Source organism: Anomaloglossus baeobatrachus, chromosome 7, assembly GCF_048569485.1.
Source record: "Anomaloglossus baeobatrachus isolate aAnoBae1 chromosome 7, aAnoBae1.hap1, whole genome shotgun sequence".
NCBI classification, from domain to species: Eukaryota; Metazoa; Chordata; class Amphibia; order Anura; family Aromobatidae; genus Anomaloglossus; species Anomaloglossus baeobatrachus.
Window position 1 is genome coordinate 23,033,265 of NC_134359.1, and position 19,246 is coordinate 23,052,510.

The following is a 19,246-nucleotide window of genomic DNA, read 5'->3' on the forward strand; positions in this document are numbered from 1 at the left end:
TTGAAAACTGAGCAGCCCGTGATCCCACAGGGGGTGTATAGCCAGAAGGGGAGGGGCCTTACACTTTTTAGTGTAATGCTTTGTGTGGCCTCCGGAGGCAGTAGCTATACACCCAATTGTCTGGGTCTCCCAATTAGGAGCGACAAAGAAATACTTTTTTTTTTTTTCAGCCGTTATATAAAATACAGAGGAAGAAACCAAAAACTGAACACAAAGTTGTAATGTATTTTGACAAATCTACAAACACTTATTATAAGCAATATAAAACAACCTGGTGTGTAATACACAGGATAACATCCAAAGACATAAAATGAATGTAACTAGACAGAATAAAAAGCAAAAATATTTCAGGCTGTCCTAAAAGATGAAGCATAAAATGACTATATTACATACTGAGAAACAGGACAGAATTAAAATGCAAGTCAGATTTGTAATGTGTCAGTTCAGGGACAGGTAAAGGGAAGTTGTGGGACTTTATAGTCTTGAAATAAGCCATTATATAGATTTCTGTGAGGTCCCACATTGATGCAATGAATCAAGAGGCAGCAACCAATGCTTTTCCCATTTGAGAGAACAGTGAGCTGCAGTACCAGGCAGAGGCACACGGGTATGGATGGCGCTGTGTTGGGCACTGCAGACAGGGTCACTGCTTACTGTTTGATTCGAGAGTTTCAGGACCTCCATACTAAAAGATTACCCATGTCATGAGATATGATGGATCCAGTAAAAATCAGTACAAAATATACTTTCCTTGCTTTGGTAACTGGTGAAAAGCATAAAGAAAAAGATTGTTACCCTAATGAAATGTGTGATGTTCATTCCAAACCCCAAAACGTAAGGAATAAAATAAAAAAAAAAATAAAAAAAAAATAAAGTGAAGATAAAAGTTTTAAAAGTCCTTAGAAATAAAAGTCCATGTGTCTATAGAGTATTAGTCCTCCAGTAAATAGTTGGGGTTCACAACCAAGTAAGGGTCCTCATCCTTCGTGGCGTCCTCTTCTCCGGAGCCTTTTAGGCCGGTCTGAGACAATTCAATTAAGATTTGATCCTGAAGAGGAAATATAAAAACGTAAGCAGGTTTCACTAAACGTATTACATATTTAGAGGTCGTACGATATGAAAAAAGGGATCAGATTTCTTCCAAAATAGCACCACACCTGTATATGGGTTTGTCTGATATTACAGCGGGGGGTGGGAAAGAGTTGTAATTTCACACATAAGTGTTTTCCCAAATCCTAAACAACCTCCCGGGTAAAATGCAATATACTACATCAGCAGTGACCATCTCTCCTCACATCTAAAGGATAAAACCCCATCTAAGTATCAACAGTGTTGCCTGTATAGCAGCCATATTGCATTATGATCTGACATTTGCCAAAAGCCCTAGGATTGCCTAAAGGTACGGGTTGTGAAAGTAGCTTTAGCATCCGACAGAAATAGCCGAAGCCACATCAGAAAGACTGATGGGATCAATTTTATCCAGGACATTGCAGCGAAACGCGTCAGAACCATCTCTATGTAAATAGTACATAGACATATGATGGCAGCCATACTGCTCACAAGAGTTCACCCCAACAGATAAGTCTGGTTTAACATCTCCGGTATTTTGCCGGAAGCCGGATCCGGCACAAATGCAGTACGGTTACATTCATTTACAATGGAAGCGTGACACCATGCGGACACAATACAACCGCATGATGTCGTGCTTCCATTGTAAACGAATGTAACCGCACTGCATTTGTGCCGGATCCGGCTTCTGGTAAAATACCGGAGATGTGAAACCAGCCTAATATGGTTACTATTCAGCAGAACATCCAGGGGAGATATAAGCGTCCCATTCCCTGAATATGGCGACTTCTTATAAATGAGGGTTTGGCGCGGTGATTAGGACAGAGCACATTCAGCCGTCCTGTCGAGGTGAATTATAAATCGCAGATACTCACGTAATGAACGAGCCGGTGAATCACTTTCTCGATGATTTGCTTGCGGTTAACGAGTTCTTCTTCAGAGTCTATTTCAGATTCGATCTCCTTCAGATACCAGTTAATGAGTTCACTTCTCTTCTGGGAAGATTCGTCCTCATCTGCAAAAAGAGCAAATACCAAACTAACCTCCAAGTGTCCAAAACACATACATTAATATGCACAATGATGACTGGCGCAAGACCAACCTTCTATCTTCCTCAGCTGCAGGACCAGGAGGTTGGAGATTCGCCTGTATTCTGTAAAGCTGAGACGCAGGGAAGGTTTAGCTGCAGTCTCCTTCGGTTCCTCAGCATGGCCGTTAATTCCATTCACGTGACCATTGGGTATTGCGGCATCACCTAAAACAGAAAGAAAAAATTAGTAAAAAAGCAAACCATCAAGACAACATTTGTAGAAAGCAAGAACCAGGTCTCACCGTTCACACCTTCCTGAGACTCTTCCTCCTCCATTTCTTCATCCTGATCCAAGTTCACATCAGGAGTCTCAACCCGGATAATGGACTTGTTCAATAACCGGAAAGCTTCTTTCACATGTTTAGGATGTACCTGGGGGTGAAAGAAGACAGGACATTAATAAAATACTCCGTATGAGACAATGCTGCGATGATTGTACTATAGAACAAATATTCAATAGTGAAGAGGAGCTGAAGAGGCTATCCAGGACAGGTTATGGTCTGACACTTCCACTAAACACCTGTTTGTAGGTCTTGTGACCCCTGGAGAACATGGCTTAAGGAGCAAGACCACCATAGCTCTGTACTCTGGAGTGTCCGGGATAGGCCAAACAAGAAGTGGCAAACCCCTTTATAATTGCATTGCAGAAAATAGTAAGATATCCGGCATATTTCACCTGTTGCTTTGCAAAGGGTGAAATTCACAAGGAGATCTGCAGAACGATGCTGCCGATTCTAAATACTCCACACTGCGCAACTTACACGGCAGATCTTTTATTCATCGTAACCAGATACGTTGCTAGTAATGAAATATTCAGATTTTCGGCACTTAGTCCTCAGTATTGCATCTTACTCCCAAGTTCTGCTTTGCTATATGGTGAAATTAATCCTCACCTCATCGCTGCAGTGCATTCTCGCCATCGCCTCGGACAGACGGATCATGCTCTCCAGCTGTCGAACGGTAATTCTCCACGCAGACTTGGTGACCCCAGATCCATCTCTCTGACGCAGACGCTTGTATTGTTCCACTATGAAATTCTCGGAATCTTTGGAGATCTTGGGAGAAAAATAAAATAAATTAAAAAAAAAAAAAAATCTGGGTAGATAAAATGCAAGATGTAAGCAATGTCCAGGCAGAGATTTATTCGGAAACTTACTTTGGGCTTGAACTGGCGAGCAAAGAGCAGATATCTGCGGACTTCATCCAGGGTGTAGACTCTGTCGATCGACTCTTCGATCCGGGAGTGGAGATCCACAATGCGTCGGGCAATGGCGTAATCTGTCACCTGATAAAAACATCACAGTAAATATATATATATATATATATATAAAAATTTTTATTTACATATTTTGGAATCGCTAACTTTACCAAGCAACACAGAGGGGGTAGTAAAAAAAAAAAAAAATAGTTGCAGGATTTTGTTTTTTTTTTAAATTACTGCATTTAAAAAGAAAGTAAGGTATTTACTTGATCATTTATCTAAAGTGGTTTCCTTTCATTGAAAGCAAGCAGAGATCTTAAAAATAGTGAGGAACTGGAATATTAATATACAATAAGTCAAATGTAGGATACTTTACCTCATTACATTCATCAACCAGGATGAAGAAAAGGTCAAATCTCGACATGATTGGAGCAGACAAGTTTACATTTTGCTTCAGGGACTTTGATCGGTCGTAACGACCCCCGATGGGGTTTGCGGCCGCCAGGATGGAGGTTCTTGCATTCAGTGTGGCCTGGTGTAAGAGAAGGTTTCGTCAGAGACTATACAGCTCGCACCGATGGCTGCGTCTTTGCACCGATGATGATCGGGGACGCCCACCTTAACGCCAGCTTTGGTGATGGAAATGGTTTGCTGTTCCATAGCTTCATGAATCGCCACTTGGTCCTTGAGGTCCATCTTGTCAAACTCATCGATGCAACATACGCCCTGAAAAAGTCGTAGTATTCTGATCAGATGTCACCAAAACTTAAGGACACAGGTACAGACATGCCCTGCTCTGGATTAAAGAACATAGCGGCTTGTCCCGATGTTACTAGTTATTACCCCGGATGCTTTTATCTGGCGCAGAGTAGACATTGCTGCTCAATATATTCAGATGTTATGTATTAACCATAAAAGACTACAAAAGCTAAAATCTTTTAGGACCAGAAGTGGCAGATCATGCAATATGTCGATTTACTGAAAACCCCAATGATCCATGCAGAGGTTGCGTCTAATAATGCAGCTCAGCCATAGGTGACTTTAATGGAGCAGAGCAGTAATGTCAGACAACCCGCTCATAACGGAGGGGATTTTAATAGGTCAATTGCTAAAGTTGGTCCTTTTTTACCAGCAGTTTGCAATTGTACTTTAAATAGAATTTCTTATCTAGATGAGAAGAAGGGAATTTTGTTTACTTACCGTAAATTCCTTTTCTTCTAGCTCCAATTGGGAGACCCAGACAATTGGGTGTATAGCTTCTGCCTCCGGAGGCCACACAAAGTATTACACTAAAAGTGTAAAGCCCCTCCCCTTCAGCCTATACACCCCCCGTGCTGCCACGGGCTCATCAGTTTTGGTGCAAAAGCAAGAAGGAGGAAAAAAAATTATAAACTGGTTTAAAGTAAATTCAATCCGAAGGAATATCGGAGAACTGAAACCATTTAACATGAACAACATGTGTATACAAAAACAGGGGCGGGTGCTGGGTCTCCCAATTGGAGCTAGAAGAAAAGGAATTTACGGTAAGTAAACAAAATTCCCTTCTTCTTTGTCGCTCCATTGGGAGACCCAGACAATTGGGACGTCCAAAAGCAGTCCCTGGGTGGGTAAATAATACCTCATAATAGAGCCGTAACGGCTCCGTCCTACAGGTGGGCAACTGCCGCCTGAAGGACTCGCCTACCTAGGCTGGCATCTGCCAAAGCATAGGTATGCACCTAATAGTGTTTCGTGAAAGTGTGCAGGCTCGACCAGGTAGCTGCCTGACACACCTGTTGAGCCGTAGCCTGGTGTCGCAAGGCCCAGGACGCTCCCACGGCCCTGGTAGAATGGGCCTTCAGTCCTGAGGGAACCAGAAGCCCCGAGGAACGGTAAGCTTCGAGAATTGGTTCCTTGATCCACCGAGCCAGGGTTGACTTGGAAGCTTGTGTCCCTTTACGCTGGCCAGCGACAAGGACAAAGAGTGCATCCGAGCGGCGCAGGGGCGCCGTACGAGAAATGTAGAGTCTGAGTGCTCTCACCAGATCTAACAAGTGCAAATCCTTTTCACATTGGTGAACTGGATGAGGACAAAACAAGGGTGAGGAGATGTCCTGATTGAGATGAAAAGTGGGCAAGGCAAATGGCCAGGGAGAAACCCCTGAGCAGAGCACCACGACAGGAATATTTTCCACGTCCTGTGGTAGATCTTGGCGGACGTTGGTTTCCTAGCCTGTCTCATAGTGGCAATGACCTCTTGAGATAATCCTGAAGACGCTAGGATCCAGGACTCAATGGCCACCCAGTCAGGTTGAGGGCCGCAGAATTCAGATGGAAAAACGGCCCTTGAGACAGCAAATCTGGTCGGTCTGGCAGTGCCCACGGTTGGCCGACCGTGAGATGCCACAGATCCGGGTACCACGACCTCCTCGGCCAGTCTGGAGCGACGAGGATGACGCGGCGGCAGTCGGCCCTGATCTTGCGTAACACTCTGGGCAACAGTGCCAGAGGAGGAAACACATAAGGAAGCCGAAACTGCGACCAATCCTGAACTAAGGCGTCTGCCGCCAGAGCTCTGTGATCTTGAGATCGAGCCATGAATGTTGGGACCTTGTTGTGCCGTGACGCCATTAGGTCGACGTCCGGCATCCCCCAGCGGCAACAGATCTCCTGAAACACGTCCGGGTGAAGGGACCATTCCCCTGCGTCCATGCCCTGGCGACTGAGAAAGTCTGCTTCCCAGTTTTCTACGCCCGGGATGTGAACTGCGGATATGGTGGATGCTGTGGCTTCCACCCACAGCAGAATCCGCCGGACTTCCTGGAAGGCTTGCCGACTGCGTGTCCCACCTTGGTGGTTGATGTAAGCCACCGCTGTGGAGTTGTCCGACTGAATTCGGATCTGCTTGCCTTCCAGCCACTGCTGGAACGCTTTTAGGGCAAGATACACTGCCCTGATCTCCAGAACATTGATCTGAAGTGAGGACTCTTGCTGAGTCCACGTACCCTGAGCCCTGTGGTGGAGAAAAACTGCTCCCCACCCTGACAGACTCGCATCCGTCGTGACCACCGCCCAGGATGGGGGTAGGAAGGATTTCCCCTTCGATAATGAGGTGGGAAGAAGCCACCACCGAAGGGAAGCTTTGGTTGCCTGAGAGAGGGAGACGTTCCTGTCTAGGGACGTCGGCATCCTGTCCCACTTGCGTAGGATGTCCAATTGAAGTGGACGCAGGTGACACTGCGCGAAAGGGACTGCTTCCATTGCTGCCACCATCTTCCCCAGGAAGTGCATGAGGCGCCTCAAGGGGTGTGACCGACCTTGAAGGAGAGATTGCACCCCTGTCTGTAGTGAACGCTGTTTGTCCAGCGGAAGCTTCACTATCGCTGGAAGAGTATGAAACTCCATGCCAAGATATGTCAGCGATTGGACCGGTGTCAGATTTGACTTTGGAAAATTGATGATCCACCCGAAACTCTGGAGAATCTCCAGAGTAACGTTGAGGCTGTGTTGGCATGCCTCTTGAGAGGGTGCCTTGACCAGCAGATCGTCTAAGTAAGGTATCACTGAGTGACCCTGAGAGTGGAGGACCGCAACTACTGTAGCCATGACCTTGGTGAAAACCCTTGGGGCTGTCGCCAGGCCGAACGGCAGTGCCGCGAACTGAAGGTGTTCGTCTCCTATGGCGAAGCGCAAGAAGCGCTGATGCTCTGGAGCAATTGGTACGTGGAGATAAGCATCCTTGATATCGATCGATGCTAGGAAATCTCCTTGGGACATTGAGGCGATGACGGAGCGGAGGGATTCCATCCGGAACCGCCTGGTCCTTACGTGTTTGTTGAGCAGTTTTAGGTCCAAAACAGGACGGAAGGACCAGTCCTTCTTTGGAACCACAAACAGGTTGGAGTAGAAACCGTGACCCTGTTGCTGAAGAGGAACCGGGACCACCACTCCTTCTGCCTTCAGAATGCCCACCGCCTGCAGAAGAGCCTCGGCTCGCTCGGGAGGCGGAGATGTTCTGAAGAATCGAGACGGAGGACGAGAGCTGAACTCTATCCTGTAACCGTGAGACAAAATGTCTCTCACCCAACGGTCTTTTACTTGTGGCAGCCAGGTGTCGCAAAAGCGGGAGAGCCTGCCACCGACCGAGGATGCGGTGTGAGGAGGCCGAAAGTCATGAGGAAGCCGCCTTAGTGGCGGCACCTCCGGCGGTCTTTTTAGGGCGTGATTTAGACCGCCATGCGTCGGAGTTCCTCTGATCCTTCTGCGGCCTTTTGGACGAGGAGAATTGGGACCTGCCCGCACTCCGAAAGGACCGAAACCTCGACTGTCCCCTCTGTTGGGGTGTTTTTGGTTTGGCCTGGGGTAAGGATGTTTCCTTTCCCTTGGATTGTTTGATGATTTCATCCAATCTCTCACCAAACAAACGGTCGCCAGAAAATGGCAAACCAGTTAAGCACTTTTTGGAAGCCGAATCTGCCTTCCATTCCCGCAGCCACAAGGCCCTGCGTATTGCCACCGAATTGTCGGCTGCAACCGCCGTACGGCTCGCAGAGTCCAGGACAGCATTAATAGCGTAGGACGCAAATGCCGACGTTTGAGAGGTTATGGACGCCACCTGCGGCGCAGACGTACGTGTAAGTGCGTCAATTTGCGCCTGACCAGCTGAGATAGCTTGGAGTGCCCATACGGCTGCGAATGCTGGAGCAAAAGACGCGCCGATAGCTTCATAGATGGATTTCAACCAGAGCTCCATCTGTCTGTCAGTGGCATCCTTGAGTGAAGCTCCATCTTCCACTGCAACTATGGATCTAGCCGCCAGTCTGGAGATTGGAGGATCCACCTTGGGACACTGAGTCCAGCCCTTGACCACGTCAGGGGGGAAAGGGTAACGTGTATCCTTAAGGCGCTTGGAAAAACGCTTATCTGGACAAGCTCGGTGTTTCTGGACTGCCTCTCTGAAGTCAGAGTGGTCCAGAAACACACTCTTTGTACGCTTGGGAAACCTGAAACGGAATTTCTCCTGCTGAGAGGCTGACTCCTCCACTGGAGGAGCTGAGGGAGAAATATCCAACATTTCATTGATGGACGCAATAAGATCATTCACTATGGCGTCCCCATCAGGAGTATCAAGGTTGAGAGCGGCCTCAGGATCAGAATCCTGATCAGCTACCTCCGCTTCATCATACAGAGAGTCCTCTCGCTGAGACCCTGAACATTGTGATGATGTCGAGGGGATATCATAGCGAGCTCGCTTAATCGTTCTGGGGCTGCGGTCCGTGTCAGAGACCTCACCCTGGGATCCATGAGACACCCCGGGAGGACATTGCTGTTCCAACTGAGGGGGACCAGGGGGCAATGATTCCACAGTGCCCCTGGCTTGAGATGCCGGCCTGGACTGCAAGGCTTCTAATATCTTAGCCATAGTCTCAGAAAGTCTTTCAGTAAAAACTGCAAACTCCGTCCCTGTCACCTGGACAGTGTTAACAGGTGGTTCTCCCTGGGCCGCCCTTAGCAGAGGCTCCGGCTGAGAAAGTGCCACAGGGGCCGAGCATTGCACACAATGAGGGTCAGTGGAACCTGCCGGCAGTATAGCCGTACATGCTGCACAGGCAGCATAGTAAGTCTGTGCTTTGGCACCCTTGCTATTTGTGGACGACATGCTGTTGTCTCCTCTGAGCAATACAGGAGGGTATATAGACAAAAATAAACAGTGCACCATACAGTGTAAAGTATAGTCTATAAACATATAATCTATAAGTACACTTCTGCACTAGTGGGGCCAGCACCACAGGTGCTGCTTACCGCCTGCGCAAAGCGGTTGTGTGGGCACCAGAAATCCTGCCTGGGTCTCCCTGAGCTTGTCTCTCCTCTCCAGCGTTAGCAGAGCTGAGAGGAATGGCTGCCGGCATCCTGAGGAGAGGAGGGAGCCGTGGGCGTGACCCAGAAAAGTGCGGGAACTGGTGCCCCACTGTGCAGAGTGAGGGGGGTGGAGTATGCAAAGCATGCTCCAGCCCTCAGTGCTGCCGTCCTGTACAGCGTCCCGCCCTTCCCCTGATTGGCAGGGCTGGGGGCGGGAAGAAAAACGAGACTAGGCCGCAAAAGCCGGGGACTCGAGTTATAAGCGCGGCCGCCGTATAAGCGCGGTCGGCGCGGAAGTCCCCGGCGCACTAACAGTCCCAGCCGCGCCGCAGTGATAACCATGGCAGCGGCGGTCAGCGCGGCAGTCACCCTACACGAACACACTCAGCGACGCTGAAGTGTGTAATGGCACAAACGCAGTCAGCGCTGCTGTCCCCGGTGCACTAGCACACCCAGCAATGCTGGAGTGTTGCAGTGCGCGGTCCCCACGGGGACACAGAGTACCTCAAAGTAGCAGGGCCATGTCCCTGAACGATACTCGGCTCCTATCCAGCATGGTCCTCAGGAGCTGTGGATGGAGCACGGTCTCCTGTGCCTGGAGACCGAAAGGATCCCACTTCACCCAGAGCCCTAATTGAGGGATGGGGAAGGAAAGCAGCATGTGGGCTCCAGCCTCCGTACCCGCAATGGATACCTCAACCTTAACAACACCGCCGACAAGAGTGGGGTGAGAAGAGAGCATGCTGGGGGCCCTGTTATGGGCCCTCTTTTCTTCCATTCGACATAGTCAGCAGCTGCTGCTGACTAAGCTGTGGAGCTATGCGTGCATGTCTGACCTCCTTCGCACAAAGCATAAAAACTGATGAGCCCGTGGCAGCACGGGGGGTGTATAGGCTGAAGGGGAGGGGCTTTACACTTTTAGTGTAATACTTTGTGTGGCCTCCGGAGGCATAGCTATACACCCAATTGTCTGGGTCTCCCAATAAGGAGCGACAAAGAAAGAACAATTCAACATGAACAAGTGTACACAAAGAACAACAGCCCGAAGGGAACAGGGGCGGGTGCTGGGTCTCCCAATTGGAGCTAGAAGAAAAGGAATTTACGGTAAGTAAACAAAATTCCCTTCTTTGTCGCTCCATTGGGAGACCCAGACAATTGGGACGTCCAAAAGCAGTCCCTGGGTGGGTAAAATAATACCTCGTAATAGAGCCGAAAAACGGCCCCTTCCTACAGGTGGGCAACCGCCGCCTGAAGGACCTGCCTACCTAGGCTGGCATCTGCCGAAGCATAGGTATGCACCTGATAGTGTTTCGTGAAAGTGTGCAGGCTCGACCAGGTAGCCGCCTGACACACCTGCTGAGCCGTAGCCTGGTGCCGCAAAGCCCAGGACGCACCCACGGCTCTGGTAGAATGGGCCTTCAGCCCTGAGGGAACCGGAAGCCCAGAAGAACGGTAGGCTTCGAGAATTGGTTCCTTGATCCACCGAGCCAGGGTTGATTTGGAAGCCTGTGACCCTTTTCGCTGGCCAGCGACAAGGACAAAGAGTGCATCCGAGCGGCGCAGGCGCGCCGTACGAGAAATGTAGAGTCTGAGTGCTCTCACCAGATCCAACAAGTGCAAATCCTTTTCACATTGGTGAACTGGATGTGGACAAAGAGAAGGTAAGGAGATATCCTGATTGAGATGAAAAGGGGATACCACCTTAGGGAGAAATTCCGGAACCGGACGCAGAACCACCTTGTCCTGGTGAAACACCAGGAAAGGGGCTTTGCATGACAGCGCTGCTAGCTCAGACACTCTCCGAAGTGATGTGACTGCCACTAGGAAGACCACTTTCTGCGAAAGGCGTGAAAGAGAAATATCCTTCATTGGCTCAAAGGGTGGTTTCTGAAGAGCCATCAGCACCCTGTTCAGATCCCAGGGTTCTAACGGACGCTTGTAAGGAGGGACTATGTGACAAACCCCCTGCAGGAACGTGCGTACCTTTGGAAGTTTGGCTAGGCGCTTCTGGAAAAACACAGAGAGCGCTGAGACTTGTCCCTTAAGGGAGCCAAGCGACAAACCCTTTTCCAATCCGGATTGAAGGAAGGAAAGAAAAGTGGGCAAGGCAAATGGCCAGGGAGTAAAACCCTGATCAGAGCACCAGGATAAGAATATTCTCCACGTCCTGTGGTAGATCTTGGCGGACGTTGGTTTCCTGGCCTGTCTCATAGTGGCAATGACCTCTTGAGATAACCCTGAAGACGCTAGGATCCAGGACTCAATGGCCACACAGTCAGGTTGAGGGCCGCAGAATTCAGATGGAAAAACGGCCCTTGAGACAGCAAGTCTGGTCGGTCTGGTAGTGCCCACGGTTGACCCACCGTGAGATGCCACAGATCCGGGTACCACGACCTCCTCGGCCAGTCTGGAGCGACGAGGATGGCGCGGCGGCAGTCGGACCTGATCTTGCGTAACACTCTGGGCAACAGTGCCAGAGGAGGAAACACATAAGGCAGTTGAAACTGCGACCAATCCTGAACTAATGCGTCTGCCGCCAGAGCTCTGTGATCTTGAGACCGTGCCATGAATGCCGGGACCTTGTTGTTGTGCCGGGACGCCATTAGGTCGACGTCCGGCATCCCCCAGCGGCAACAGATCTCTTGAAATATGTCCGGGTGAAGGGACCATTCCCCTGCGTCCATGCCCTGGCGACTGAGAAAGTCTGCTTCCCAGTTTTCTACGCCCGGGATGTGAACTGCGGAGATGGTGGAGGCTGTGGCTTCCACCCACAGCAGAATCCGCCGGACTTCCTGGAAGGCTTGCCGACTGCGTGTTCCGCCTTGGTGGTTGATGTATGCCACCGCTGTGGAGTTGTCCGACTGAATTCGGATCTGTTTGCCTTCCAGCCACGGCTGGAACGCTTTTAGGGCAAGATACACTGCCCTTATCTCCAGAACATTGATCTGCAGGGAGGACTCTGGCTGAGTCCAGGTACCCTGGGCCCTGTGGTGGAGAAAGACTGCTCCCCACCCTGACAGACTCGCGTCCGTCGTGATCACCGCCCAGGATGGTGGTAGGAAGGATTTCCCCTTCGACAATGAAGTGGGAAGAAGCCACCACCGAAGAGAGGCTTTGGCTGCCTGAGAAAGGGAGACGTTCCTGTCGAGGGACGTCGGCATCCTGTCCCACTTGCGGAGAATGTCCCATTGAAGTGGGCGCAGATGAAACTGCGCAAAAGGAACTGCCTCAATTGCTGCCACCATCTTCCCTAGGAAGTGCATGAGGCGCCTCAAGGTGTGTGACTGGCCTTGAAGGAGAGATTGCACCCCTGTCTGTAGTGAACGCTGTTTGTCCAGCGGAAGCTTCACTATCGCTGAGAGAGTATGAAACTCCATGCCAAGATATGTCAGCGATTGGGCCGGTGTCAGATTTGACTTTGGAAAATTGATGATCCACCCGAAACTCTGGAGAGTCTCCAGAGCAATGTCCAGGCTGTGTTGGCATGCCACTCGAGAGGGTGCCTTGACAAGCAGATCGTCTAAGTAAGGGATTACGGAGTGTCCCTGAGAGTGAAGGACTGCTACCACTGCTGCCATGACCTTGGTGAAGACCCGTGGTGCTGTCGCCAGGCCGAAGGGCAGTGTCACGAACTGAAGGTGTTCGTCCCCTATGGCGAAACGCAGGAAGCGCTGATGCTCTGGTGCAATCGGTACGTGGAGATAAGCATCTTTGATGTCGATTGATGCTAGGAAATCTCCTTGGGACATTGAGGCGATGACGGAGCGGAGCGATTCCATCCGGAACCGCCTGGTTTTTACGTGTTTGTTGAGCAGTTTTAGGTCCAGAACAGGACGGAAAGATCCGTCCTTTTTTGGCACCACAAACAAGTTGGAGTAAAAACCGTGACCCTGTTGCTGAAGAGGAACAGGGATCACCACTCCTTCTGCCTTCAGAGTGCACACCGCCTGAAGAAGAGCATCGGCTCGCTCGGGGGGCGGAGAAGTTCTGAAGAAACGAGTCGGAGGACGAGAGCTGAGCTCTATCCTGTAACCGTGAGACAGAATGTCTCTCACCCAACGGTCTTGTACGTGTGGCAGCCAGGCGTCGGAAAAGCGGGAGAGCCTGCCACCGACCGAGGATGCGGTGTGAAGAGGCCGAGAGTCATGAGGAGGCCGCTTTGGGAGCGGTTCCTCCGGCGGTCTTTTTAGGACGTGACTTAGACCGCCATGAATCGGAGTTCATCTGACCCTTCTGTGTCCTGTTGGACGAGGAGAACTGAGACCTGCCCGCGGGCCGAAAGGACCGAAACCTCGATTGTACCTTCCGTTGTTGAGGTCTCTTTGGTTTGGACTGGGGCAAGGACGATTCCTTTCCCTTGGATTGTTTAATGATTTCATCCAATCGCTCACCAAACAGGCGGTCGCCAGAAAATGGCAAACCGGTTAAAAACTTTTTGGAAGCAGAGTCTGCCTTCCATTCACGTAGCCACATGGCCCTGCGGACTGCCACCGAATTGGCGGATGCTACCGCCGTACGGCTCGTAGAGTCCAGGACAGCATTAATGGCGTAGGACGCAAACGCCGACGCCTGAGAGGTTAATGACAAAACCTGCGGAGCAGAGGCACGTGTGACTGCATTAATCTGCGAGTGACAAGCTGAGATAGCTTGGAGCGCCCATACGGCTGCGAATGCCGGAGCAAAGGACGCGCCGATAGCCTCATAGATGGATTTCAACCAGAGCTCCATCTGTCTGTCAGTGGCATCCTTGAGTGAAGCCCCATCTTCCACTGCAACTATGGATCTAGCCGCCAGTCTGGAGACTGGAGGATCCACCTTGGGACACTGAGCCCAACCCTTGACAACGTCAGGGGGGAAGGGATAACGTGTGTCCTTAAGGCGCTTAGAAAAGCGCTTATCTGGACAAGCTCGGTGTTTCTGGACTGCGTCTCTGAAGTCGGAGTGATCCAGAAACATACTCATTGTACGCTTGGGAAACCTGAAACGGAATTTCTCCTGCTGAGAAGCTGACTCCTCAATTGGAGGAGCTGGGGGAGAAAGATCCAACACCTGATTGATGGACGCTATAAGGTCGTTCACTATGGCGTCCCCTTCTGGTGTATCTAGGTTGAGAGCGGCTTCAGGATCAGAGTCCTGATCTGCCACCTCCGCTTCATCCTCTAGAGAGTCCTCCTGCTGAGACCCTGAGCAGTGTGATGAAGTCGAGGGAAGCTCCCAGCGACCCCGCTTAGGCGGTCTGGGACTGCGGTCCGTGTCAGAGACCTCACATAGGGACCTATGAGTCACCCCAGGAGCACTTTGCTGCTCCAACCGAGGGGGGCCTGGGGTCAATGATTCAACAGTGCCCGGGGCCTGTGTTACCGGCCTGGGCTGCAAGGCTTCTAGTATCTTAGCAGACCATTTATCCATAGTCTCAGAAAGTTTGTCAGCGAATACTGCAAACTCCGTCCCTGTCACCTGGACAGTGGCAGCCGGTGTTTCTACCTGGGCCGAGGGTCCCACCAGTGGCAAAGGCTCCGGCTGAGTAAGTACCATAGGTGCCGAGCATTGCACAAAATGAGGGTAGGTGGAACCTGCAGGTAGCATAGCCGCACATGAGGTACAGGTTGCAAAGTAAGCCTGTGCTTTGGCACCCTTGCTATTTGCGGACGACATGCTGTTGTCTCCTCTGAGTACAATCCGGGAGGGTATATAGCCAAAAACCTACAGTGCGACCGTACAGAGTAAATGTATAGCATATAAACCTATATAAATACACTTTGGCACCCAGGGGGGCCAGCACCTAGAAACAGGTGCGGCTTACCGACCGCCCAAAGCGGTTGTGTGACCACCAGATTCCCTTGCCTGGGCCTCCCAGAGCCGTGTTGTCTCTCCTCTCCAGCTTCAGCAGTGCTGACAGGAATGGCTGCCGGCGTTCTGTGAGGAGGAGGGGGCCGTGGGCGTGCCCAAGAAAGTGCGGGAATCTGGTGTCCCACTGTGCTCAGTGAGGGGGGAGGAGGATACAAAGTATGCTCCAGCCCTCAGCGCTGACGTCCTGTGCAGCGTCCCTCCCTTCCCCTGACTGGCAGGCCCGGGGGCGGGAATATGCGGTACTAGGCCGCAGAAGCCGGGGACTAAAGTTATAAGCGCGGCCGGCTAACAAGCGCGGTCAGCGCGGTAGTCCCGGCGCACTAACACACCCAGCAGTGCTGCAGCGTGTATGACACAAGCGCTCCATGCGCCGTCCCCAAGGGGACACAGAGTACCTTACAGTAGCAGGGCCTTGTCCCTGACGATACCCAGCTCCTGTCCAGCAGATTCCCCAGGGGCTACGGAGGGAGCACGGTCCCAGTGCCTGGAGACCGATTAGGATCCCACTTCACCCAGAGCCCTGAAGGGATGGGGAAGGAAAACAGCATGTTGGCTCCTGCCTATGTACCCGCAATGGGTACCTCAACCTTAACCGCACCGCCGACCAGAGTGGGGTGAAAAGGGAGCATGCTGGGGGCCCTTATGGGCCCACTTTTCTTCCATCCGATATAGTCAGCAGCTGCTGCTGACTAAATTGTGGAGCTATGCGTGCATGTGTGCCTCCTTCAACACAAAGCATAAAACTGAGGAGCCCGTGATCACGGGGGGGGTGTATAGGCAGAAGGGGAGGGGCTTTACACTTTTAAGTGTAATACTTTGTGTGGCCTCCGGAGGCAGAAGCTATACACCCAATTGTCTAGGTCTCCCAATGGAGCGACAAAGAAAACCCCTGTAAACAAAAAACAAAATCCAGGACACTCACATTGTCGGCCAACATCAGCGCTCCGGCCTCTATCACAAACTCGTGAGACTCCTCGTCTTTCACTACAGCCGCGGTCAGACCGGCGGCGCTGGACGCCTTCCCGCTTGTGTAGACGGCCCGGGGACTGAACTCCTCCACGTGCCTGTCAGCGGGAACAAAAATTTACACTTTTTTTTTAACCCCCCACCCAAAATTATATTATAATTATACACATATACACAAAAAGAAAAAAAAACTGCCTTGACAGTCAATACCAAGATCGATTTCCAGTTAAGTAGTAAAACAGGGTGACAAATGTAGTAATTGTGCACGGCCGTCATACACTTATCAAACAATGTGCTAATGAACAATGGCCGGGTGAACGCATAGATGTGTGAACTGGACCTTACAATCACAGCTGTTCCACAATAGGTTCATGGCACTGAAAATCCTCTACATCAATTGTATATCCGGTGCTTCTGTCAGCGCCATTCCTGTATAATATAAGGCAAGATCTATGATATAACGTGTTTCTTACATAAAAGCTACAAGTTATGTCATGGACCTCACCTTATACAAGAGCCACACGTCATGTCACGGACCATACCTTATATAATGGAGAGGTCCGTTACACAACGTGTGGTTATCTGCAGCACTATTTCACTGGCCAAGGTTCACGTAGTCCGTGCCGTGTGGATAAAGATCCTGCGCTTTACACAACGGGTTACGGCTTTATTGCCCGATTATGTCAAAGCTGAATACAGAGTGGAAAATGTCTCGGGCTCTAAAGATTCCATATAGGCTTCTGAAGGCTACATTTAACAGGCAGTACCACAGTCCCTGCTCTCTCCCCAGCAAAAAGGCTGTCTGTGCATTAAAACCTAAAATTATGGTGCAGAAGCCTGAAGCAGCTGCGGGACAAAAGAAAAGCAGCATATGCAGCATTCCTGGCAAAAGAAGGGAATTTTGTTTACTTACCGTAAATTCCTTTTCTTCTAGCTCCAATTGGGAGACCCAGACAATTGGGTGTATAGCTATTGCCTCTGGAGGCCACACAAAGTATTACACTTAAAAGTGTAAGGCCCCTCCCCTTCTGGCTATACACCCCCAGTGGGATCACTGGCTCACCAGTTTTAGTGCCAAAGCAAGAAGGAGGAAAGCCAATAACTGGTTTAAAGACCAATTCAATCCGAGGAAACATCGGAGAACTGAACCATACCACATGAACAACATGTGTACCCGAAAAAACAGAAAAACCCCGAGAAAACAGGGCGGGTGCTGGGTCTCCCAATTGGAGCTAGAAGAAAAGGAATTTACGGTAAGTAAACAAAATTCCCTTCTTCTTTGTCGCTCCATTGGGAGACCCAGACAATTGGGATGTCCAAAAGCAATCCCTGGGTGGGTAAAAGAATACCTCATGATAGGGCCGTCAAACGGCCCTCTCCTACAGGTGGCCAACCGCCGCCTGAATGACTTATCTACCTAGGCTGGCGTCTGCCGAAGCGTAGGTATGCATCTGATAATGCTTGGTAAAAGTAAGTAGACTCGACCAGGTGGGTGCCTGACACACCTGCTGAGCCGTAGCCTGGTGCCGTAATGCCCAGGATGCACCCACGGCTCTGGTAGAATGGGCCTTCGGCCTTGAGAGAACCAGAAGCCCAGTAGAACTGTAGGTTTCAAGAATTGGTTCCTCGAGCCCCCGAGCAAGGGTGGATCTGGAAGCTTGCGACTGTTTACGCCGACCAGCGACAAGGACAAAGAGTGCATCCGGGTGGCGCAGGAGCGCCATGCGGGAAGTAGAACCTGAGTGCTCTCACCAGAACCAACAGATGCAAATCTTTCTGAAATTGATGGACTGGACGAGGACACAAAGAAGGTGAGGTGATATCCTGATTGATATGAAAATGGGATACCACCTTAGGGAGAAATTCCGGAACCGGACGCAGAACTACCCTGTCCTGGTGAAGGACCAGGAAGGGAGTTTGTATGAGAGCGTTGCTAGCTCGGAAACTCTCCTAAGAGACGAGACCGTTACTAGAAGGCCACTTCCCGTGAAAAACGGGAAGGGAGACATCCTTCAAAGGCTCGAAAGGCGGCATCTGGAGAGCAATTAGAACCTTGTTCAGATCTCAGGGCTCTAACGGCCGCTTGTACGGAGTGCTGAGAAGACAAACTCCCCGTAGGAACGTGCGTACCTGAGGAAGTCGTCGTTTCTGAAAAAATACAGATAGCGCTGAGACTTGTCCCTAAAGGGAACTGAGCGACAACCCATTTTCCTACCTAGATTGCAGGAAGGAAGGAAACATAGACGATGCAACCGGCCAGGGAGAAACACCCTGCGCCGAGCACCGAGATAAGAACATCTTCCACGTCCTGTGGTCAATCTTGGCGGACGTTGGTATGCTAGCCTGTCTCATGGTGACAACCACGTCCTGAGGTAATCCTGACGACAGTAGGTTCCAGGACTCAATGCCACACCATCCGGTTGAGGGCCGTAGAATTCAAATGGAAGAATGGCCCTTGAGACAGCCAGTCTGATTGGTCTGGTAGTGCCCCCGGTTAGCCTACCGTGAGGCACCACAGAACCGAGTACCACAACATCCTCGGCCAATTTGTAGCGACGAGGATGGCGCGGCCGCAGTCGGTCTTGATCTAGCGCAGTACTCTGGGCAACAATGCCAGAGGTGGCACCTAAGGTAGCTGGAACTGCGACCAATGCTGAACTAAGGCGTTTGCCGCCAGAGCTCGATGATTGTGAAACCGTGCCATGAAGCTGGCACATTGTTGTTGTGCCGTGACGCCATTAGATCGACGTCCGGCCTCTGTCAGCGGCGCCAGATCTCCTGAAACCCGTCCGGGTGAGGAGACCATACTCTTTCGGCCACACCTCAGCGACTTAGGAAGTCAGCTTCCTAGTTTCCACACTTGGGATGTGAATTGTGGATATGGTGGATGCCGTGTCTTCCACCCACATCAGAACCTGCCGGACTTCCTGGAAGGCTTGCCGGTTGCGCGTTCTTCCTTGGTGGTTGATGTATGCCACCGCTGTGGAGCTGTCCGACTGAAGTCGGATATGCTTGCTTTCCAGCCGCTGTTGGAAGGATTGTAGGGCAAGATACACTGCTCTGTGTTCAAGAACATTGATCTGAAGAGTGGACTCTTGCTGAGTCCACGTACCCTGAGCGCTGTAGTGGAGAAAAACTGCTCCCCACCCTGATAGACTCGCCTCTGTCGTAACTATCGCCCAGGACGGGGATAGGAAGGACCTTCTTTTTGACCAAGAGGTGAGAAGAAGCCA

General features: G+C 50.7%; 1 protein-coding gene across 1 annotated transcript in view; it reads right to left on the minus strand.

Moving 5' to 3' along the window:
• Positions 1 to 207: 207 nt before the first annotated feature.
• Positions 208 to 19,246, minus strand: part of MCM6 (minichromosome maintenance complex component 6) — a 48,091-nt gene continuing 29,052 nt past the window's right edge. The window contains exons 9-17 of the mRNA XM_075317156.1: positions 15,970 to 16,111; positions 3,978 to 4,085; positions 3,736 to 3,891; positions 3,315 to 3,443; positions 3,052 to 3,213; positions 2,401 to 2,530; positions 2,171 to 2,323; positions 1,944 to 2,083; positions 208 to 1,048 (exon numbers count right to left, since the gene is read on the minus strand). Of these exons, the coding sequence (XP_075173271.1) occupies positions 932 to 1,048; positions 1,944 to 2,083; positions 2,171 to 2,323; positions 2,401 to 2,530; positions 3,052 to 3,213; positions 3,315 to 3,443; positions 3,736 to 3,891; positions 3,978 to 4,085; positions 15,970 to 16,111 (1,237 nt within the window). The 3' untranslated portion in view covers positions 208 to 931. The remainder of the gene's footprint in view (positions 1,049 to 1,943; positions 2,084 to 2,170; positions 2,324 to 2,400; positions 2,531 to 3,051; positions 3,214 to 3,314; positions 3,444 to 3,735; positions 3,892 to 3,977; positions 4,086 to 15,969; positions 16,112 to 19,246) is intronic.